This window comes from Phoxinus phoxinus, assembly GCF_949152265.1.
Source record: "Phoxinus phoxinus genome assembly, chromosome: 16".
Lineage (NCBI taxonomy): Eukaryota > Metazoa > Chordata > Actinopteri > Cypriniformes > Leuciscidae > Phoxinus > Phoxinus phoxinus.
The window spans coordinates 8,310,313-8,335,865 of NC_136891.1; the positions used below are offsets into that span (position 1 = coordinate 8,310,313).

Genomic DNA, 25,553 nt, shown 5'->3' on the forward strand with positions numbered 1-25,553 from the left:
TAAACAGTTAAAGGCAACAATGGTGGTAAACAAATAAGACCCTCTAAGACATAATATCAAACACGTCTGAACTTCAACCCAACACTATAGTGCTGCCATTTCTGGTGGAATGTTATTGGTCTAGGCTTGATTTATTGCCCTGTATGTCTCCAAACTATACACAATTTCCAAGCAGTAGCAATAACTTATGCACTGGAGGATTCAAAACCATATTACAGAAGTAAAGTTCTTTTAGAAAATAAAGATTTGTAAAACTCATGGAATAGATTATGTGCTTATCGAATGTGATGAGAAGTCACACAACCTTGAAACCTCCAGCCCCCATAAGAAGACCCCTGTCCACGTCGATAGAGGCCCTAATCTTTTTCTTTTTGCCAAAAAGTGTCATTTCAAACTCCAACAAGAGCTTAACAGCTTCTTTTTTTTTTCAAATAATCTTTCTCCCAAGGTCATGAGTCTCCAGAAACAGGCACTGTGGGTTTGTTTCCTTTGACAGGCCTGTGAATGCAGCCCACTGCTTAAACTGTTGGGTGCTTAAACTCAATTGTTCAATTTTAGCAAACTAATGCTGTGCTCTGGTTGAGGTAGAAGAAGACTTCCACAAATTAATCTGCCCCTGAACATGCCCGGTTATTATGAAAACAAACCAAGACTGATAATTGCAATACACAATAAATAAAGCATTTTTGGGTTCCTTTTTCTTCCTTGAATAGAAATGAACAAACAGAGACGCACATACACAGGATTCAACAAAAAGGAAGGCTGACTAGGGCTATACCTTAAATAATTTGATCATGTATTTGATTTGATCATTTTATGCCTTGCAAAGAAAGATGTATAATGTGCAATAGTATATTTAAATAAATTTAAAGAAATATGTGTGAACATAGATGTGAAAAATATATAATAAAAGTAGTGGAAATATTATTATATTGTTATTTAAAATAAATTTAATTAAAAAAAAATGTTTAAAGTGCAAACATGACATTAATAATCGAATTTTTTAAATTATACATGTAAATGAAAAAATAAAATAAAATAAAATAAAAAAGTTTTAGGTTGGGGCCAGTAAAAATATAGGCAGGAAAGGCAGAAATCTGAACTAATGGCCCAAAAAGGCAAGCAGGAAAGAATATGTATTGTTGAGTCCTGCATATACACATAATAATGGCTGGCCATGAGTAATGTCTCTGTAAGACTGTGTCCTTCTATTGTATTTTAAATAAAGCACAATTTCGCTGGTTGGGTCTGGAGTGATTTGATTTTTCATGTAATCATGACAAATCATTTATCAAATGACGCTTGGTCTGTCTGAAGTCCGGTCAGCGGCTATTATTCTGGAAGTTTCTGATTGACAAGCCCTTGAGTGATAGGCGAGATGCAGCAGTGATGGTGCCGCAGGAGTTCAGACTGTTACTGCTGTGCCTCTTGTTAAGGGTCTCTCCGGCTCCCTCAGGCCTTGGCCTTTGGTCCCTCTGCGGTCTAGCGGCCTCCCTGTGGACTTGACTCCGATCAATGCACAGGGAAACCCATTAAGAGCCACAACACCAAGAGCGGACGGGGGGCCAAATGCACCCTTAACAAAAGGGAGAGTGGCCAACGTCAGTTGAGTTAAGGGGTTGTGAAATATTAGGTGTGTGTATGTGTGTTGTTCTCTTGTCTAGAAGGAACCTCACAATAATGTGGCCCTGCGGAGCCTGCTTTGTCAATGGCTGCAAAGAAAAGGGCTCTGAAAGGACTCTGTGCACTGGTGCAATTAGCCATCTATGGAGCCAAATATATCTCCCAGATTCTATCAAGACAACTTGAATCCCATTCAGTTTGTGCTCCCCAGAAACAAGCTTTTGTGCTACCTTGAGGTAGATGCTCAGTGAATAGTTGGCCTGTCGCATCTGTCTTAACTTGACCTTTTCAAAAAATGACATAAAGTGATATTTGATTGGTTTGCGGGCCAATAAACTACTGCTCGAAATGTTTGGGTTTGGGGAGATTTCTTAATGTTTTAGAATGAAGTATTTTATGCTCATCAAGGATGCATTTATTTGATTAAAAATACAGTAAAAACAGTAATATTGTGAAATATCACAATTTAAAATAGCTCTTCTCAAAAGTGTAATTTATTCCTGTGATGGCAAAGCTGAATTTTCAGCATTATTACTCCAGTCTTCAGTCACCTGATCCTTCAGAAATCATTCTAATAAGCTGATTTTTGTGGTCAAGAATTTTTTTTTATCATTATCAATGCTGAAAACACTTCGTGCGGTTTAATTTTTTTGTAAAAACTGAGAAAAAAAAACATTATTCAGGGATTGACATTAAGGTTTAAGTCTATATTGACTTCAATTAATCAGTTCTGTAACATTGTCCACCTTTTTCCTTCACCCCATGTTGCTTTGAGCGAAATATGGGAGTCAATTCTGTCAAACTGTAAACAATCAGTGAAAGTTTTGCTTTCTGAACACAATAATAAAAAACTGGGTACAGTGAGATTACATTATTCTACTCACCCTTCAACCATAAAACATTAAAAGGATATTTAGTTCAGTTTTTTAAAAATGCTTATTGCGTTCATAGAGCGAACATTTCGCTGATTGTTCACAGTTTAACGGAAATTACTCCCATAATTTGAGCAATTATTTTTATGATCAAAAGAAATTTTGATTTATCAATTCATGACCCCTTTAAGTGACTTCTATGCCTGAATTGCTATTGCTTTCTAGCCTGGGAAAACCCAGACCACTCTCAGTTGTAACTGAGTTAGGGTCTGGCAAAGCTCCATAGACAATTCATTTCCACAGGGGCGTCACCAACGGACGTCGGATAGATCTAAAACCAATCAGAGCGATGAATGACATGACGTATGCAAGAGCGACGGAGAAACATCTCGAGACTCTAAGCAATTCTCTGTTTGTGTTAACGAAAATGACAATTTTAAATCGCTTGAAACAGACACGATAGCTGATTCGAACGAGTGATGTTGTTGTGATGTTCCACGGCGGCATCCATAATGTACAAAATCTGCGTCACCGTCTCTGCTCTGTCGTCATCGTGTAAAAGCCGCCCCAACGTTTCTGATTGGTGCCGCGATTTCGACAGATTGGAAATGGGTTTCAATGGGCTCTTTGCCAGACCCACTTGCAGAGCAAATCTAAATTTGCCGGAAGTGGTCTGGGTTTTCCCAGGCTAATTGCTTTCCATACTGTATACTAAATAATATCTATTATAAGTGTCCCCGTAAGTACAAGCACTGAATGTTTACAGCTCAGGTCATTGGTTAAGCAAAAGCCAAGCAAAATATGGAAATGCTAACGGCTAACAGATAGCTTTCTCCAATTATTATAAACTTCTTTGGTTTGTATAGTATACATTTGAACAAGTTTGCACATGGATTTAAAGTTCCAACATAGAGGTATGTCCATTTATTAGCAAGTAGCATCTTGCAAAGAGTAGATTCACAATACGGTCTAGGCTATATAAAGAATGCCTCAGAAACATGCTAAATGTTATGTAGCCAAGCTGGCTAGGTTGATTCTTTCCTTATAAATACACATTACTGGTTACAAAAATGTCAGATATATATAAAAAAATGTTTTGCTCTATAATCCCACCAGGTTTATACATGTTTTAACATATTTACACACAGCCAGGTACAGCCACCGTTTCACTGCTAACATTAAACACATTCCAACAACAGATAAGGAGAAAGTCGGTTTACTCTGGGCCCATGCTGTTCAAGTGCTAATAAATGGGTGCTAGTCTCTGCACAGCAATCAGGAGCTCAATAAGTAATAACCATTCACCTTGGCTAGTTCCACACCATTACACCAGCACTGCTGATGACTCAGGAGACACTGCAGACGCGGCAATCACTGACAGATTGCGGGGGGAGGGGGAGGGATGGAAGAGGGATTGAAAGGAAAGGAGGATGAGGAGGAAAGGAGGAGAGTAGGCACAGCATGAGAACGAAGAATGACGACCTGGGAAAGAATACAAAAACGACAGGAGGAAACTGAGAATTTTGGGCTAATGGAGGACTGACAGTAAAATGATGAGACCCATTACGACATTTTTGGAGGGAAACTGCTGCATCCTTGCACAGCTGCAATGTAATTGTGATCCTAGTGAACTTCAAAAAGGTCTTATATTACGGTTTCTTCATCCTGCATATGCACTTAGATACATTCCTACACCCATGTTCATCCCGGTTAACATAATTTCACCAAACACAACGTTCCTGGATCAACATTTTTGTTGGTCCTCCTGGAAAAGCATTTCAAATCAACCAATCAGATTTGAGGGACAAGTTTACAGTTTAGGTTTACAAACAGGGTTAGGTGCTACATCAGTGTTATGGCGCTTTTCCACTGCACAGTACCAGCTCGCCTTGGCTCGCCTCACCTCGACTCGACTCGCCTCTGTTTGGTTTTCCACTGTGTAACTGTAAAAGTTGTACCAGTACCTGCTTCCAGGTACTTTTTTTCGTATCACCTCCGGCGAGGTTCTAAGCGAGCCGAGGCGAGCTGAGGCGATACTAAAACGTGACGTGACACACGGGTGACTGCTGATTGGTCAGAGAGAATCGTCACTATTCACTGCGCCATCATTGCACGCGCCAGACGGAGTATCCTGAATAACCACCGCATTTTTAAATAGTTTTGCCAGAGATTGCGTGATATACCCATTACTAATATTATGTAAAACAGCATACACTCGATTTCCTCCATTGTCCTGTGTGTGTGGGTAGCGGGTGTGTGTCGCGTCGCTATGACGACCACCAGGTACTATTGTGGAAGTACTATGCAATGGAAAACGGAGCGAAACGCGAGCCGAGCCGAGACGAGCTGAGTCGAGTCGAGCTGGTACTGGTAATGGAAAAGCGCCATTATTCACCTATTATTTCCCTCTGATTTTAGGGATAAGTTATGGGTAGGGTTAGGTGTAGGATTAGGACTAAGGCCTTGTACACTCGGAGACATGTTTAGCTGTATACGTAAAAGTTTGGTGTTTCGTCCAGACAGATCCAGCGTTTTTGGGAGCCTGAAACCGCTATTTTTTAAAACCGGGTCTCAGAGTGGATGAATCTGAAAACGACACCCTTGCGTTTTTCCTGTGTACAGTGTACTATTATTGTATACAGCGTGCAAGGCTTGTGTGCATGCTCCAGGTCTTCTTCTCTGTTTTTAGTGCATCTCTGTGGCAGAATTACAGTGCCACATACTGGTCTGGCATGTATACTACAACGTTTTGAGTCGGTTTCGGTGGTTTCGCGTGTACGCAGAATTTTCCTGAGACGACGCCGTGTTCATGGAAAACATTTTTAGAATGAGGGGAAAAAAAGATCGGATAGGGAAAGCTCTGGCTTCGTGTGGATGTGGCCTACATTTTCAGACAAGAATGTTGTTCCAGGATCGACAAAATATGTCAATAAATATTTTGATGAATTACTTGCAAACCTCAATACTTAAATGGGCAACAGAATTACCTTTAAATGTGTCTGGTACTAGCTATTCAGCTATACTAAATTGTTCAGCAACATTCTCTTCATACGGTTACTTTACCATGATGAGAGTTGAAAGAGAAACTGGCAGTAGGTATTTCTAAGGGCAGTATTAAAAAATACAATGTGTACGCGCATTTGGGAGCACAACGATTTGTGAAATCAAGCTTGAATAGCTAGACGCATTTGCACTGACGTATTTAAATGGTGAATTACTCAAGCTTTCTAAACAACATTTAACTAGCGTTCTCGACATGTACTTTATGGAAGAAATGAGATATGGATTCCAGCATTTCACATGGCTCTTATGCATGGTCCACTCATATAGGGGATAGAGAATACATCATCGCCGGTCAACCAGACACTCTCATCTTTGACCATCAAAACAGACCACAAGTGCTGCTGATACCGCAATAAACTTTCAGAGCACGATGTCCTCATACACCGCAAAACACGGCTTGTTCGATAGCTCTCTGCGATCAGGCATGCACTTTGATCCGCGCCTGTGTCGTCTAGCAATAGCGACACAGCGTCTGTGTTTATAATGAGAGCTGATGAGAGGAGCGGCTACGCTCTCAGCTATTACGGCCCATTGTTTTAGCTGATTATACCGGCTGCCTGTCTGTAGCGCTGCCAACACATCATAATCAGACAAAAAAAAGGCGAAACAAACCGGCAAACCTACTCATGGGAAGAAAACAGCGACAACTCACACTGTATCTGGCCCATAACTATCTGCTGTCAGGCAAGAATGGATGGCACGGATAGAATTCCTCCAATGTTTTGCATCACCGTGATGCATGGAGAAGGTTCGGCCTATATGGACTTTAAGAGCACTTTGTCTGGAGGTGAGTCTTTGTGCAAGGAGGAAATATAGGCAATCATATTGCTGACATGAGACTCTGGCCAAGCTCTTATCCATTACAGGGCTTAAAGGGGAGACAAGGCACTTGTGTGTTGGAGAGGCCATGTCATCCAGGATGCTTTTAATGCGCTGCCATTAAGCTGGTCAATAGGTTCCCAGACGTCCACCTGCTCAAGAATGAGATCCGCTGGTCTTTTTGAAAAGTCCAGCGGTTGATTGCAGTCGAACATATAGACGGAGATGATGGCGGGGTATAAGATTGAGATTGCATCCACTCAATTGAGGAAATGTGCTTGTTAGCATAATCCAAAGAAAAAAAACATGGGTGGACTCGTGGAAAGCCTTATACGCAGCTCTGTCTGAGAAATCGCCATTCAAAAGAGAAAAATCGATCCATAACACTTTCAGAACACTTTAGCTTCTTATGTTACGCTGTGAATTGCATCCATTTAATAAAGTAGGGGCATCTGACGCCTGATACAGACACTCAGTCATATACAGACTCATGGTTTCGTAAAAGGCATTTTACCTAGCCGGTTTACCATACAAACATGTCAGTAGTAGAGCAATGGTAGCTACTACTGTTTCAACACTAGCTAGAAAAAAATTATACATCTTGGAATGATACATTAATTACTATAAATATTATATTACATGTTGCCTGTAAGTGATAGTTAATAAAATCATAAGCGCTGCTAGACGCTATTAATGGGCTCCAGTAGGGCTGCACAAATAATCGAAATAAAAAACGAAATTGTGATATGGCTCAGTGCGTTTATCAAAACACAAAGGCTGTGATTTATTGAAATAAGTATAAGGACTGTGTTTGTCAGAGTGAAGTGTGGCATTGTGTTCTTTTATACATGAGCAGCTCATGATCTGGTGTCTTAGAGCCTATGAGAAGCACTAAACTGGTGTCAAAAAATCTTTAGGGCTCCTTGCAGTTTTATGCCAAAATAAAAGCTTGATGGTTTAATGTTTGAAAATGCAGAAGTTAGGAGAGCTATAAATAGTATTACTGTAATTTTAGTTGCAATATCAAATTATTATTTATCTTAAATACTCAATTTGTTATTTTACAGTGAAATTACAATACTAATATTTATTTTCTTTATATTTTCATTAAGAAATAATAATAATTGTAATTGAATCACATCGAAGTCATGTTTTAGGGTATATTTATACAAAAATAATGATCAACTTAAGTCAGTTAAAAATAAAAAATGCATTCATCAAAGTGTTTAAAGCATTTTTAGCAACATAGCAACTTTAGCGGAACACTATAAATCCACTCCCTGTGCTGTGCCGAGTTCTCGGTCCCACTTTATATTAAGTGCCTTTAACTACCATGTACTATTTAAATTAATCATTAGATACAATGCACTTACTGTGTACATACATGTTTTATATTGTACTTATATTTAAAAAAAATGGCTGCATATTACATCTGAAATACATTTCTGTAATGACATCTATAATTACACTGTTGACCCTTCCCATACCTCTTAACCCCCCCTGGTTATGCCACCTGACATTTGCAACTAATGTTACATTGAACAGGCTTCTACTTTTGGGTGCCTGTATTAGCTTTTGCCTATGCTAGCAAGTTCATAAATACAGTAAAGAAGTTTATCTTAAATGAGCATTTTTCTAATTTTACATTCGTTGTACCACCTGACATGGAATGTGTACCAACCAACCCTTGAAAGTAGCTATGTTCATCAGTATTTGAGATAGATCTACACAAATTTTAACTCTGCCACAAGGATCTATTGGGGTCCTTTGGATGCTGCATTATCATGCCTACCGTTATTACCTTGTCAATTCAGAATAAAAGACCCACGTTTACAGTTGCGCCACCCTGACATTTGAGAATTTAAAACTACTGATATTTATCAAATTTCAAACATAAAATTATGTCACAGTATATTATTTTGATTTTGTTATTATTAAAACACCATTTTAAATAGTCTGTTCATTTGTGCAGACGGTTGCGCACCTGACATTTTGGGGGTTTAAGATACCAATACATAAAATAATATTTATTATTTGAATGTACTAAAAATTTATTCAAACTAAATGGGTTGTATTAAATAACGTGATGCATGTCATGAATGTCACATTATTTTAAAAGGAAATAATGGACACAAATATATTATGTCATAAAATAAATCTCGCCTTAAGACCCATCTTTTTAGGCAGGCTTTTATGTGATTCCTTTTATACTTGTATCCAGTCTGTCCAGGCTGTAATGATTATTTGTTCAATGTTTTATTGTGTTTGTAAGGTGTCCTTGAGTGTCATGTAAGGCGCCTATTAATAAAATATATAATAATAATAATAATGTCACTGACCCGCCTGCATTAAAAAAAAGCATATAAAATGACTTTATGAAACAAGCTAACAATGAGCAATGTTATGCCTTCAGAGAAAGAGAGGGGACGCAACAGAATACAGAAATGTGCCTATTTATTTATGCCTAGATTCATACGAAGAGTTTCTTTTCATGGCATGCGTTTGCGCAGGAACGCTTTCCACTAAATAGGCACAAGTGTGTTTGCCGGCTGCATGCGGGATTGTGCGCTATTCAGGATCCTCTCTCGTGACACTGTAAAAGCTTTGGACTGCCTCAAACTGAGAGAAAGGCCTTATTCACTAGCAGAGAAAAGGACAAAGCATTTCAGCATGTCCCACAGGGACGGGCCGAAGCGGCAGTTTGTTAATAACACAGCTTAGTAGTGCAATAAAACCCACTCAGCTAAAGAATCATTAGAAAATAGCCCAAGTCTCTTTAATTGTAAATCACCTTTAAGAAGTGCCGAGAGAGTCATCGCTCAGCACGTCCAATGAATAAAGGAAAAATCCATTAGCTGGCAACTATTTTATAGGAAATAGAAAATTCCTCAACAAAAGCCTGCAGAGGGGAGGAGGCGGGTGAGTGGATGAAGAGGGCGTGAGAGCTGTGTGCTGGGAGGGATGGTGTTCCCAGCAGGCAGCCTGGCATGTGCCAACCACTCATGTGTCAGCCCTGCATGCATCCTTCTCCCGGTCAGGGGGCCTGATTTGGGACAGGACCTCCAGGGACAGCCAGGCCTGCATTGAATGGCCGCAGAAAGCTTATTAGAAGTAAACAGACTGTTCTCTAGCATGCCAGCCCGGGGATGTAAACAAACACACATAAATAATCTCACTAAGGCTAGTGTGGAATGAATGCTGATTATTTAATGATTATGTAAGGGATTGACTTACTATGAGAGGGATTATATTTTGTGGCTTTGATCTAAATATTCAGCTTTCAAACTCGTATAAACTATTTATTAGAGAAATATATGTGGTAGTAATAGCCTATATTTCATTCATTTCTTTTTATACAACTGACAAAATGTGCATAGTTGGCAACAATTGGTATCTACATTGATTTAAGTCTCACAGTTAGAATCGAATGGACTGGTTATTTCTTCATGTGATTAATTCGCTAAAAAGGACCGGCTCATAAGAGTCATTCGTTCGGGAATCAAACTACATAGGCTGTGCTGTATGTTTTTGACTCTCTAAAAATAACCGACCCATAAGAGTCATGTTCATTCGGCAGTCAGACAAGGGGGCTGCATCCGAAACGGATTAATAAGCAAAATGTTTGCGCAAGAAGGTACCTCGCGATTTCTGAGGCAGCGTAACAGTTTAATGATCTAGCCTACAGCAAAACTAAACACTTAACTAAATATTAGTTACTACAGTAGTCATTTCTAACTAGAAATGACATCAGAACAGAACTGTTGGTAAAAAAAACGTACATTTACACAAAATGACCTGCAACTGCAACCGCAACTTTCACCGAATGGAACGCATTGGATTATGGGATATCAAAGGCAGCGAAGGATACATCTGTCTTGCCTTCAAAAATCGATTAGATGAAGGCATCTCAGACAGGAAGTGGAGCTAACGTTGGATTCGGACATGCCTTGATGCCTCCTTGGAATGCGTCCTTCGAAGGCAGCATTTTAAATCTTCGGATGCAGCTGGGTTGCGCTGTGTGTTTTTGACTCGCTAAAAAGAACCGACAAATATGTGTCATTCATTCAACAGAAGAATGCACATGTGAACCTCATTCTTTTTTCTGTTTGTTCTCAATTACCAACCCTAAATGAGGTCTACATAACTAAATAACAGATATATCTAAATAAATAAACAATACCTCATAATAGCCTTCATAATAAAAGCAAATTCGATTTTTCAGAAGTGAACCAGGACAAAAATCAGAAGTCACAATTACATAATGTAAAAACGAATGGTGAGGAAAGCACTTTTATGTCATCTGTCTGGAGCAAATGTTAGTGCAGCAAGACAAATGTGCGTTTGAAGTCAAGAAGAAGATTGTTTCAGTTTGTGGCTATGTCATTACTGTTAGCTAAAGATGAAAGATTCAGATTTGATTTTTTTTCTTGTTCTCTCTCATCCTCCTACTTGCCATTGTGTGGCGCAGCTGAAACCGAGCATAAAAGATTGTGTATATAGCAGTCATCTCTGCCAAAATAATGGGCATCTCAGCGCTGACTGTTTTACCTGCAATTAAGGGAGCTAAAAAGATAATTGTCTTAAAAGCATGAATCAGATACATAAGGTGATATTGCTCCTTCGTTGTGTGTGCGCCCAAGACGCCACATTCCATTATCGCTTTGATATATGACTCTCTCATCTGCCAAAAGGATATAGAGAAAACTGAACTGTCAGAGAGATGTAGTAAATATCATAAAGCCTGTGGTATAATATTACACTACAACAAATACATAATAAGCAATGTCATACCTGCTGTTCCAAATACCCTTGTCTGTTCTTTATCTGTAAATTTGTGCAAATAGTGCTTTCACATATATAAATGTGCTTATTTAAGGGTGGAAGGGGGTTATATCATATCTTACCAAACCACCAGGATATTTGGGTTCCCCCAACTCCAAAATGGCAATTCAACCCCTAACTGTACCTATCAACAAATGCAGTGGCGCTACGATGCCATCCTGGGGTGGGCAACTTCAGTCAGAGAAGACATAAAATGTCAATACAATTTTTGACATGAAAAAAGGTAAGCAACAACATCATCACCCATCGCATCATTACTGGTAAAAACTTTGGAATAATTATGATTTTTATTGTTTTTTAAAGAAGTCTCTCGTGCATTTATTTGGTCAACAATCCAGTAAAAACTTAATTATAAAAAATTATTATAAAATAACTGTTTTCATACACTTTAAAATTTAATTTTGCCTTGTGAAGCAAATTTTCAACAGCCATTACAGTGTCACATGATCCTTCAGAAATCATTATAATATGATGATTGGGCGTTCAGTTCTTCTTATTATTGGTTATTAACATTGGTTCTTATTAACATTGAAAACTGTTTTTTGCAGCTTAATATTTTTTGTGGAAACCATGATCCATTTTTTTCAGGATTCTTTTATTAACATAAAGTTCAAAAGTAAGGTATTTAATTGAAATAGATAACATTATAAATGTCTTAACTGTCATTTGGAATAATTTAATGGGTCCTTGGTGAATAAAAGTATTAATTTCTTCTTCTTTCTTTTTTCTTTCCTTTTTTACTTTGAGCATCAAATCAACACATTAAAAAGATTTCTGAAGAATCATCTGATACTGAAGACCAGAGTAATGATGCTGAAAATTCAGCTTTGAAATCACAGAAATAAATGACATTTTAAAATATATTAGAAAATGGTACTATTAAATTGTAATAATATTTCACAATATGATTTTTTTTCTGTATATTTGCTCAAATAAATGACATGGTGAGCATAAGACAACATTAAACATTTTTAATTATTTCAAACTTTTGACCGATAGTGTAGAAATTATAATATATAAATTATAATAAATTATACAACCCAATACCACAAGAATAGAAGACACTCTAAAGTAAATAAAGAACTTAAAGTCTAACGTTTTTTCATTTCCCACAATGGCCCGCCAATAGCCCTGCCCCGCCCCTGAACAAAAGCCTCAGTAAAAAAAAAAGTAGAGTTTTCTTGAAGTGGAAAGAACATGCACTGGTGTGAGAACATTCACGTACTTTTCCCAAAGGTGCTGGCGCTCTCCACCCCCTCCCTCAGCCAGCTAAGCACTTTCTCATACAGTAATATCCTGCAAGAATGTCCAGCTGTGCTTTCATCTGCTGATTTCATTAGGCAGAGTAGGTAGATATCAAGGATTGCATTATGCTTTCCTGTAATTCAATTCCCAGTGTTCCCAGCTGACACGTTCTTTGCATTTACGAAGACACTTCAGCTTCCCCCACCTACGTAACCTAGCTATACAGCAGCACATTTAAAGCAATTTCCATCTAGAGGGTAAGGGGGGCTCAAGTCTGATTGGAAAGCTATTTATAGAGCTCATGAACAACGATGCATTTTGATACAGATGCTCCAGGTGGGCAACTTCCATGTGGTTTGATTGTCAGCATGGGAGCATCATCCTGTATTGAAACTCCTCGGCCACAGGGCCACGATGATGCTGGCGATCTGCAGGGCTGGGCCTTTGAAATAGCAATATTCAAAAGGAGGGGGGCCATCTAAAGGCGAGGCCCATGAAAAATTAATGCAAAGGTGCCAAGTCATTTCCATGCAGCAGCGCTGTAAAAGCCCACTCGTGTGACTAGAACATTTTTGACAGGTCAGCCAGGCGGAACAGAGCAGTGCAGGCATGTGGTCCACTAAGGACGTGGAGAGAGCGCAGGACAAGCTGATTCCTCTGCCTGTCAGACTGTCCAGAGGTGGCCTGCCACTTTCAGAGGACATCCAGTGAAGAACAGAGTTCAGCGCAAGAGCAAAAGCAGACAAAACACCACTATTACCTTCATTTAAATGGTTAGCTCACCCAGGAATGAAAATTCTGTCATCATTTACTAAGCCTTATGTCATTCCAGTATGGTTTATAGGACTTTCTTTCTTCCCTGGAACACACAAAAGGAGATGTAGGCATAATATTCCTGCCGTCCCCCAACCCCCATTAAAACGGAAAGCTCCAAAAGGCACAAGAAAGAATAATGAAAGTGCTTTAAAAGTCTTCAGAAGCGATAAAATATATTTTGGCATCATGAATTCAAAATTGACCCCATTTACTTTGTTAGCGCACATTAGTAATCTTGTGGAGAACAATTAATCTGTAGTTAATGCACAGAAGAAGAAAAAATTGTCGTGGAAATCTTGAATCAAAATCTCAAAATTTGCTTCCTCTCTGGAATGGCGTTCCTTCTCTGATGACGCCCGTTTGACGGGTTGGGTTGAATATCCTTAACCACTCACCTCAAACCATCAGTCTGGAGAGGAGGTGCGCTAAAGTAAAACCCTGCCCTCTATTCAATTTTCAGTTTCACTTGGAAATAAATACGTCGCAACACTAAGGTAAAGCTTTAAACTCAGATGTAAGTTACAATATAGAAGAAAATATCTGTTGCTCCGTTTCAAATCCCTTTTAAGTCCTTGAACTGGTGCGAGAAATCATGTCCACACTAACATAATGCTACGAGCTATGGCAATCTGTTCTTCGCACAAAGATATCCTATGGCTTCAAAAGACTTCAGAAGAATATAGCACATGACGAGTCATATGAACTACTTTTAGGGTGTTGTAGAGGGTTTACTATAGGAAAAGGACAGTGAATAATCATACAACAATATCTTTGCATGAACTATCGCTTTAACAACCAAAGCAAGAACTCAGAGAGGTATCGTCTGCCATAATAACGGAGCAGAAAGAGCTCTTAACATGTAGAGTGTATGGTTTACATGTGCGTATGATATAGGGAAGTGACAAGAACATTTAAAAAGAGAAATCTGAAAACTGCGGAGGAGAGAGAAAGAGAGAGAGAGAGAGAGAGAGAGAGAGAGAGAGAGAGAGAGAGAGAGAGAGAGAGAGAGAGAGAGAGAGAGAGAGAGAGAGAGAGAGAGAGATCCGCATTGGATCAAAAGTAATTATTCACAACAGGAGGCTGCAGAGTTAATTCGACCAATCAGAAGAAGGGTGGGGGATGGCTAAAGAGAATGAGAACGACAGAGGTGAAATAAGAAAGAGAAACCGCATCAAATACAAAGCTATATTTACATGGCTGAAGCGTTCCTCATACTTCATGTTCAGCTATGGAATGGAAGTGTTCATTCCAGTTCATTTGATATTGTCACCATTGGCAACAGCATGTAGTCACCCAAGGACTGCCAAGAGACTATCATTTTGTAAAATGCCCAACACTTAATCACTTCCTTTGTCATGGTGATTAAACAAGGCTGTTTGGAATAGAATGCAAGTGTATTGCTTGAAGCAGACTGCATAGTATATACAGTATACGCCCACTATTTTGCAAAACTGGTATGCCAAGCCAAACATTGCATACAGTAGTATGCTACAATGATGTCACATGACTTCACTGTAAATTGCATGTTTAAAGTCCCCTATTATGCTTTTTTTTAATATTACCTATCATGCAGTGCAATAAATCTGTTTGTGAATATAAACAGTCTGCAAAGTTTTAAAGATCAATGTACACAACAAACAAAGTTTTTGTCTCCTAAAAGAAAGAATCGATTCTGAACTGAAATAAGTCATCAGCAATTCCAGTCTCACTTCCTGTTACATACCTATGTAACACATTTGCATAATGCCAGCCTATGGTCTTCATTGGCTGCCCACGAACAACGTCTATATGACCCACCCTTAAATACTGTAGTTGTAGATGCGACCTGGACGAGTTTGGTTCGTATTGTTGACATGTCAAGAAAACTCTTTTTATTAGCACTGAAAATCCACTTTGCAAGCACTTCAAAAGGACGATGAGGACTCGGCTCGCGCTGGAATTGATGCCATTGAACCATTTTTCCATTGGCTTTTGGATTATTGCAGAAAATATGCTTTGTGACACGTTTTGTTCATCATGACACTTCACAAATGAGGACAACTTTTATGAATTTAATTTTGGAGTGAAAACAGAGTGGCTGAGAACGATGACGTTGAGGTTGTGCGCTAGTTTGAGTCGTCATACTTCACGACCAAACGTTAGCGATTGGTTATGGCAGATCCAGAGTGACTCTGGGCAGATCCAATAGTTTTAAAGTTCAACAGAGGACCCGCCTTCAAGGAAGTTAACGCTTGTCAATGGAGAGAGGCCAGACTCTCTGTACAAATAAAATGTACGAGAGTCTGGTAGAAAGCAGGCTACCAATATTTAGCTTTCAACCACTCTTTCAATCTTTATATAAAAAAAACAATTTTTATACAAAATTTAATTAGAAGACTTTGCAAGTCTTTTTCAAGTAAAAGCTTTAAAAAAATCACACTAGGGTATTATTGATGTATTTAATGTTGTAAACATGAAAATACCTTGAGCTTGAGAATACTTAACACTTAACACCTAACTTAATCTCATAAACACTAGGCCTGCCTAATTAATGTTGCATACCGTGCACATTGTACTTACTTTTACATATAAGCTACTGCAAAAGTAGCATTGCTAGTGTAATGTAGCAAACTACTGTGTGATGATTTACACTGAATCTTCTTGACTATTTTCACATATCTCATCAACACCAATTAATGTTGCATTCTGTGTACATATTTGTACATGCTACAAAAATAGTAGCATGGAAGAACGCCATTTAAAACACCTCATTATCAATCAGTTTACATCTGTGAATGATTCAATTTGAATCTTTTGAATCTCTAAGATGCCATTTTTACACATCTCCTCAAGACTAACTTACGAAAAAAGCACTTAAACCATAGTGGGTCAGTGTGTTTACATCATTATTACCTGATTTTCTTCAACTACGGAACATTTAGAAGTCCTCCAAAAATAGCAACCTAGACACTACTGTGACTCTCTTTCTGCAACACAGGGCATGTGCGACAGACAGGGTTTTACCCTCCTGCTCCTATTCTTTCAATATAAAGGAAGACAGGATCACTAATGAGTCGGTAACGGGTAGACGTGTGGCCACAGAGGTGAAGGAGTGAGAGAGATCTCTTTGTGAGTGAAAAAGCTTCCTTCTCCCTTCATCTTGCGATTATGTGTCAACATCAAACATGGCGACTAGCGCTCCACACCTGCCTGTCAGTGCAGTTCTTTGGAGCTAAGATTAAAGGGGGTTTTGCTCACCAGAGGTTAAAAAAAAAACAGCAAAATGAAATGCACTGTAGGACCCAGAACACATCATATCTTTAATTCCTTCAGTTCTTTGTTCAGACAAACAGGTGGACTGTTGCGTCCTCTGAGCAAAGAGAGCGAGTCTTTTTGCAACCTGCATTAGGAATCCAAACACATTTTCAGAAAGAATAATTTTGATCTCTTGAAACAACCCTTCAAGCTGTGAGATTTGGAATTTATCATACGCACATCCACGATGCCAAATCCACCAACTCAACGCAGTGATATTCATTTTCCGTCTTCTTGGACTCAACTGTTCGAAGCCATTCCAACTTCCACCATGTTGCAAAAAGAAAGATAAATCACAGCTTTAAGAGAGAAGACGTCACTGAGCCTAAACCAGTTTTGGAAAAATCCCATTCAGTTAGGTTGAAAGAAGTTAAAATAGCCATTTCGTATACATCCAACAGCACCACTATTTAGTAGGGCTGTAACGATTAATCGCGATTAATCGCGATTAATCAAAATTCAAAATAAAAGTTTGTGTTTACATAATATATGTGTGTGTATTGTGTATAATTATTTTGTATATATAAATACATACACATGCATGTATATATTTGAGAAATATTTGCATTTATATACTGCATATATATTTTTATATGATTTATATTATATATAAATAGAACTATTTTATATATAAATAACACATTTTTATTAAATATATACATGCATGTGTGTGTATTTATATATACAAAATAATTATACACAATACACACACATTTATTATGTAAACACAAACTTTTATTTTGAATTTTGATTAATCGCGATTAATCGTTACAGCCCTACTATTTAGGCATGAAATAGAAATGCAAATCCAAATGATTGTAATTGATCTTATTGAACGAGTCTTCCATTCATGTTTCATTTATTAAAAATGTTCTGAGCTCATAATTGATCAAAAATTCTTTCTTTCTGAGAAACTCTCCAATAATTTAGTCCACTTAAACCCCACCACATTAGAGAGGAAAAAATATGTTGGCACTTCCATTACATTGCGAAAAAGTTGAAAACAAACTGAGCTTTGTCAGGCTGTCAATTACAAGAGAACATGATTTCGGCCAGTGCAGTTATAATGGATGTCTACTGAACAAAGCATTCTGGTGGTTTTAGAAGCAGATATGCATTTATACTAATTATATACTAAAATGAGTATTATTTGAGTTGCAAAGTAGTCTATGTGACGTTTTTAACAACAGTAGATGAACATGTATTTCAATGTAAACGGTTCTTTTTTTTGGTTTCATTTTAAATTTGATTGAATTTTTGAATTCATTGAAAAGTTAAGTAAAGTCTCATGTTAACATAGCCTATATAATGTTCTTAAATGGATAGATCACCCAAAAATGAAAATTCTGTCATAATTTATTCAATTCCAAACATGTATGACTTTCTTTCTTTTGAAGATTGAGAGCCAAACAACAAGATATGGTTTCTCAAAATGACGTGAAGGTTTTAATTTTTTGGGTGGACTATCCCTTCCCTTGTGGTTATAGTATATTTTAACATTTCTCGTGATGTCTTACCCCATAGACTTCCATTGTTTGCATACGTTTCCACAATTTTTTTACACAAAAAAACTGAGGAACGAGCCAAATTAATTTTCTAATAAAGCTTAACGTTTGAACTCAGAACATTCCTTTAATGCTTTCTCAAGCTGATGAAGTGCAAGCCCATTCAAGACCTTGGAATGATTTTAATCCCTTAGTACAAATCTGTCATAAAACATTACACAAACATTAAGCCAGTACACTACATAAGCCAACTTTTATAAATCAGTGGCAAGACAGACAGGTCCGACATCTGCTGAAAGCAATACAAGACCTGTGTGTTGACAGATGTGTTCTTGAGCGGGGCAAAGTGCACTGTGGGAGACAGAGGGAGTGTGTAACAGCCTTTTTAAACGATCTACTTAATCACATCACACTTACAGATCTTCCTATTCTCTACACATTAGGGTTCTAAGGTCAGATTACATTTACATTCATGCATTTGGCAGACACTTTTATCCAAATTGACTTACAAGGTACATATTTATAGAGTATGTGTGTTCACTAGGAACTAAAGGAACATCACATGAGCAACAACACATCAGCAAAGAAAGAGACTATTAAATAATACTAAAGGAGGCTAGATTCTCAAGACATCAGCTGACTTAAAGAGGGTCAACATGCACAATAATTCACCAAAAACACCACACTGCTTTTCCGCAACCATTAAAAGGTCTACTTCTAACTTAAGGCATGCAACACATTAGGTTTTCTATTATCTCCCAAGGAAGTTATGAATAATTTACAGTCACAGTTACACATGCATGGTTGGATTCTTCTACTTGTTCACTTAGGCAGCAAAAAAAAGCTCAAGTGCCCAAAATACAATCCTCAAGCATGAGGAACTCAGTTCTCAGTACTAAAAAAAATTGCTGATGTAAAAAGTATGCAATATTTCAATACATGCATATACACAATACTGTTCAAAAGTTTGGTGTAGGTAAGATATTTTTAATGTCTTTGAAAGATGTATCTTATGCTCACAAAGACAACATTTATTTGATCAAAACTACAGAAAAAATTAGTGTCAAATAACTGCTTTCTATTTAAAAAAAGTTTTTTATGCAATTTATTTCTATGATGGCAAAGCTGAATTTTTAGCATCATTACTTCAGTCTTCGGTGTCACATGACCATTTTGTTTGGGAAAGATATTTAGACATTACATAATGGTTGTGCTTATGACACACAACTCGCCTTTAAAAAAAAAAGAAAATTACCAAAAAAATCATCTAAATAAACAGCTAAATGTGGTGTAGAGTCTAGCAGTTTCCCGACCAATCTTTGGGAGTTCTGTCCATTTCTTTTGTACTTTAATGGGTTCACCTTTGCAGATGTGGTATTTTACTTTAAATTCAAAAAAAAAAAAAAAAAAATTACACTACAGATAAGCTTTAAATGAACATATTCAAAAGGTAGACAATTAGGGTTGTTGATTTAGATCCATCCAGGTGTTATATAAATAATCTTGTTGATAATTCATATTTATTTTTTAGAAAGCAGGAGAGTTTCCTACTGCCATTTTGCAGTTTCCCAAGCAGCTGTTCTGAGATGCTGGTGGCAAAAAGAAAAATATAGATATTTCTTCTTCATAAAACAAATAAGAAATGGCACACACAACAGTGAAGAGATATTCAATTTGGATCCATCTTCAAAGGTCAGAGATACTGTCTGGTGATTAAAAATTCAAAGTCCACATGATTAAAATTCTGCCGAAGAGAGTTTAGGCCTTTGCTTTTATGAGTATTGATGTAAAACAGAAAAACCTTTTCAGAAAAACATCATATCAAACTATAACACCAAACATCATAATGCACCTGTTCTATCGGCCATGGACACCTGTCTTATGATGAAACACATCTGGCAAATTCATCCTGGCACAGAATCAACAAAATCTATCTCTGTCTCTTCTCTATTCCTGCCCTTTTCACAGTTATTAACTGGAAGCCTGCTGATGCAGCCAGAATCCGAGTGCAATGCCAATGTGTGGCTGTGAGAGACAGAAAAGCCAGTGTATTGGTATAAAAGTTGGTGAGAGGAAGGTATAAAGTAAGTACAGACGGATGCCGTGTACCAGCAGGGTTGTATGAGAAAAAGCAGGTGCAGAATGAGTGGAAAACGATCACTCACTTTTTATGCACCTCACATCCTGATAAATATAAATCAACCAACAGCACAACATTGTAACAGTGACTCTTCAGCGTCGAGAATACCAACTGAGAAAAAAACCCCTCTAAACTTAATGGCTAGCATGTGATTGTATCTGTATTAAAATGAGACCAACCTGCATTATTTGGCTTGAAAGAGAAACCACTTACAGATGTTAAGAAATCAACATCCAGGCCTTCTTTATACTCCAGGCATTCACTGTTGACCGCAAGCTTTCCAGCACCAAAATGGCCGACCAACGGTCCATCTTCTTCTTGTAAAGCATTAAATTCTCTCATTCTGTAATAAATGGTAAATGGTCACTTATCTAAATGCACTGTGATAAACAGATTTAAACGCACAACATTTTGGATTATGGTCTTGGTTTTCTGGAGACACACCTCAAAGAAAGAAGACTGTTGTTGATGAGGACACTTGGAAAGTCACCTAACTTCCTCCTCCTAGACGAAAACATCCATTTCCATCTTAGGAATGCCCAATGTCTTGGTTCTGGGTCTTAGTTTTGAAAGTTTAAAACGTATGAAAGTAAAACAAAACTTTGTAGTCCGATCGTGGAGGCGCAAACTTTTCTTTAGCACATGCCGTTTGTAGTTGCAGACATTCTCTCCCAATAGTGAAGCCATTAGAACATAAGTCAGATGCATCTTCATTTGCGGTTAAGATAACGAAGACCCCTGAAGACACATGGTCATCTCTTGGCGCAATCAACTTCAAAAAGTCCAGTCCAAAAAAAAAATGGGGAACGCACACTTCTTCCAGAATTATTCAAAACGTCTCGTCACCTTTGCACTGGCTTCTTGCAAAGTATAAGGTAGATTTCTTGACAGATTTGGGTTTTTAGCACTAAAGCTGAGCTCCTGCACTCTGGGTATTTTTGATTTCCTTTGCGCAAAAGCTGAGCAAACAGACAAAGGGAGCTGCGATAAAACCCTGCCAAGTCTCGCCTGGGTTTTTTCTCTTCCATTCCTCTCCCTCTCCGTGCTCCCGCACTCCCGGCGTGGCAACTTTCCCGAGAAACCCTGGCGGAGCTCCAGCCTGTGTCTGCTCGTCTGGGCCCCCCTCCTCCCCCCTCCCGAAAAAGCGCCAATTTAGGCAAATTGATCAAAACGAATCTCAAATTAATTTCTCTTCTCTGCCATTCCCTGCCACCTCCATCCAGATACGGTCCCCTCCCCTCCTCCCTCGCCAGATGCACAGACGTGAGGACATTGGAATGTCTGTCATGCCAATCTCCCCAGCGTCCCCGCACTTCCAACGTTCCTCCTTTGACTGCCCATCCGCTTCATCCGTTGTTAGCCACTGGCACTCGAGAGTTGCTCCGTGTTTCACCTACTCACTTTCAGATCTATCTTAGCAGGGAAAAGTCCTGCTGCCGTTCCTCTTTTCAGCGCGTGCCAAAACAGTACCTCCTGTGCTTCTACTGCCATTTTGGGGGACATGGCAGCGATGCTGTGCCAAAGCGGGACGGCCCTAAGGACGCCCTCCCTAAAAAAATTCCTCACTTACATGGAAACCAAACCATGTATTCAAATGCACTTCCACAAAACTGTTGTGATATTTAACATGGCAAATGAACAACTAGAGGCTCTGAAAACAGTTGGTTTATATTGCACTGACAATCATTAAAAATCTCATTTTAATACCAAATGTAATCTTTGCTGCTTTGGTTAGAATTAATGTTTAAGCAAAGACCACATGTATGATGTTCAATAGCACAGCATCCTTATTAGAGAAGTATTTATTCTGTACTACTTAATCGCTATTAAACCACTATTCAAAATTCACAATTCATTTTCTTTGCATCTTTTCCTGGGAACAATCAAATATACTTTTAAACGGACTCCAAGGTCAAGCACGGTCCACCGGATGAAAAACTTGGACTTTTTTCTTTGTCTAAAATACAAAGCACTTAAGTAGAAAATTAAATAAATGAAATATTCATGTATAGTCACAAATGTCTGTTATAATTTGCGTATCAGAAGTTCAATTGTGTGTAATTGTGGGTGATACTTAAAGGTTCATACAAAAATGAATCCTGTGTGACTTTCTTTCAACTGTAGAACACAAAAGAAGATGTATTCAGGAGGAATGCTGGTGTCCAAAACAACTTTGGACCCCATTGACATTACTAGTCTTTTTGTATTCCACACAAGAAAGAAAGTCATAGAAATTTGGAATGACATGAGGATGAATAAATGATTATAGAATTTAAATTTTGGATGAATCCAAGTACAATGGGCCTCATTCACTTATATCTTCCTAAGAATTTTCTAGTTTGTACTTAATAAACTTGCTAAGAAAAGTCTATGTCGGATTCATGACATGTTCTTAAACAACAGAATTGTTCGCACCTGTGTTCTTAGGATTGATGAATCCCACGTAAATTGCAGTGTCTGTGTTTTTTTGCATACTATGAGGGTTTTTTTCAACAAATGATCAGAAATACATAACAGTAAAATACTATCAGTGTAAACGACTGTAGAATTAAATAAAATGCAGTAACCAATTATTTGGAGCAAACTGTCATCACTCAAATGTGCGTAAGAGTGCTCTTGAGTGTGTGTGCGTAGATTTTGTTTTTAGCTAAGAACAAATCCAAGATAAGAAAAGTGAATGTCAGAATCTTCGTAAAAAGTGCGTAAGTGGCGTTTAAGAACACGTTTATTCGTAAGAACGGTTGGTGAATGAGGCCCAATGTATTTTTTTTATAGATAAAATGAAGTCGTCACATGTAAATATATATATATATATATATATATATATATATATATATATGCTAATACTTAGCAATATTATTGGAATTTAAAATAATTTTTTTTTATGTATTTTTGATTAAATAAATGCAGCCTAGTTGAGCATAAATGATTTGTTTCAAAAACAATAAGTCTTCTTCATTTCAAACCTACAAACAAATAAAAAAAAACTGTTTAACAATTCGCATACTCATAAAACTGTTTCAAAATCACTGTTTTAAAGTAAATATTAAAAAGCCATGTCAAGGGAGGGGGTATTTGTATGTTAATAAAAGTAAAATAAAAAAAAGTACAATCCCACTCCAAAAGGAAGTCCACACCAACTACATAACTTAAAAAGAACTGAAGCAGTGACTAGCACATGAGCTAAGCGCCCACAAAGTTTTTCTGTACGAGCTGCTCGTGTTCAAAGAGACATCGCACTGCCCTAAGCTCTGATCTCATTCTTCCATCTGTTCTGTGGCCTGTAACCTTCAACCAGGTTCATTACATCTTCAAAGCGAGACACGCGTGTGTCAGTGTTGCAGAGTGTTACCTGGCAACCTTCCAGCTCCGCGGTGGAGTCCCGTTGCCAAGGGGAAGCCTTGAGAGGCGAGCGCTGATGATCAGTTCACTGCAGTCTGAAGGGGTGGATCCCTGCACGGGCACGCTTCATGCCATTGCACTGAACGCCAATGTGAGTCGCATGTCAAGCAGCCTGCGGATGCTCCTGAGAGCGATGCTTTGCAGACACGATATTATTATTAAACGTATTAACTTCTAGGCCGATTTACAACAATAACTTATCATCGGCTACTCTAAAGATTCCTTTCCAACCTAAGTCCACAGCTGTCCAATTTAAATTAATGCAAATGCAATATCTGCAAAAATGGGAAGGAAATGTCCACTTGGACCTGCTGCTGGGAGGACAGGCCCAGGGCTGGAAGCCAGAAAATTGCTAGTTCGACCTCCAGAAGAAACATGCCTTGTTTTATCACTATTGTGCCCTTGAGCAAGACAAGTGATTTGCTCCAAAAGGGATGGTTTTCCCAAAAATGAAAAGTCTGTTCTTGTTACTCCAACCCATATGCTGTTATTTTTTCAGTGGAACACGCAGTGGATACATGCTCCATTTTTTCAATAAAAAAAAGGTGTTCAAAGGGAAAAATGCTATGTAGGTTTGGAAATTAGAGAGGGTGTGTCATGTTTTTGTTGTTGTATAAACTAACCTTTTGAACTGTCCCTTTAATAACTGCACCCACGTTATTCATTTCACTTTGGATAAAAGTGTGGTAAATAAATACTTAATTACTATTCTAACTAAATGTTTTCTTTTCCGATTAAATGATGTCACTTAAACGGTGTGATTTAGGATTCGTAGCCAGCCTCTGTTCCCATCAGAGCTCTTCACTCACTCTACTTGAAGCAGCATTTCCATTTTTATGTAAGAGCCTGAGTCAGCTGTTCTGTTCCACTGCAAGCGTGCTTTTTATTGCCCTTTACTACCCTGTACTCTTGCCTCTGATGAAAAAGATATTGAATATTTAATGCCAACAAGTGTAGGAGATATTACGCAGTAAAAAAAAGACTTACTTTGAAAACATTTTGCTCCACCTAAATGGTACTCTGAAGTGAAAAATTTATTAAAAATGAAAAAGAGAAAAGGGGCTGAGTAAAATGTACTGCTATAGGGCGTCACAAAACATATATGAATTGACTATTGAGTAAGGAAATGGGAGTAAATAAAGTCTGCAAATACCCGCTATCTGGATGTCAAGAATAAACCAAATAACTGCCTATTAGATGTTACTGTAGCACTGCGCATGCGCGTCGCACAGATCCAGGAAAAACAAAACAAAGCCCCCCCGTTTCCACGATCGCAGAAGACCCATCATAGATTTATTTTTGAACACGTAAGCTTATGCTGCAATTCCGTAACCTATAACATTGTATGTATGTATCCCATCGCGAATTAAAACCTTACAGCGCTGCCTTTGTTTGACCGCTGATAGCCGCGTTAGCACGTGAGTGAGAAAGTCAGAGAAATTCACAACGCCATACCTGACACTTTCATGCTCTGCTCCCTTCCAGGCAGCGCTTCCTCCGGAGATGGCATTCGCACTTTGGAGGACATATCTCCCATTCTACTTTGGATAAAATGACTCCAGACCAAACGCACGGAAGTCCGCGCGACCATGAGCACAAACACGCAGCACGCGATGCACTTGTGTAACGATTGCACAAGCGCGTGCTCGTTACTTAACTCTAATAAAGTAAATAAGTATGCTTATTAATCCAGTGCTAAAACGACTCAGAGTCACTGGTGTGTTGGAAGATATCGCTTAGTGATCAAAAACAGTTTATGAGCTTGGAATAGCTGTTCTTTTTAATAAAAAAATTATAAGCTCCTCGTTTGTGTTGCTACTTTTATATTTTGATGGCTCCGTGGTGAAAAATATGTTTAATACTACAAATATATAGTCTATTAATTAATGTGAGCTTATAAAAAGTTTTAAATAAGTCACACCCATATACTAA

The 25,553-nt window shown here is 38.1% G+C and overlaps 1 protein-coding gene and 1 long non-coding RNA gene across 3 annotated transcripts in view; one reads left to right on the forward strand and one right to left on the reverse strand.

The window, feature by feature from the left end:
* Positions 1 to 25,212, reverse strand: part of msraa (methionine sulfoxide reductase Aa) — a gene marked incomplete at its 5' end in the record, with an annotated part of 73,326 nt that extends 48,114 nt beyond the window's left edge. Inside the window, 2 exons of one of the 2 annotated variants that reach the window (XM_079584245.1) lie at positions 20,426 to 20,562; positions 20,664 to 21,718. In XM_079584245.1, coding sequence (XP_079440371.1) covers positions 20,426 to 20,562; positions 20,664 to 20,737 — 211 coding nt within the window. Of the gene's footprint in view, positions 1 to 20,425; positions 20,563 to 20,663; positions 21,719 to 25,076 lie in introns of those variants that run through there. The other variant, XM_079584246.1, reaches the window with a different exon arrangement.
* On the forward strand, positions 24,814 to 25,422 carry LOC306983686. Its single transcript, XR_013794418.1, has 2 exons — positions 24,814 to 24,928; positions 25,107 to 25,422. It is a non-coding gene; the product is annotated as an uncharacterized lncRNA (long non-coding RNA).
* The last annotated feature ends 131 nt before the right edge of the window (positions 25,423 to 25,553 follow it).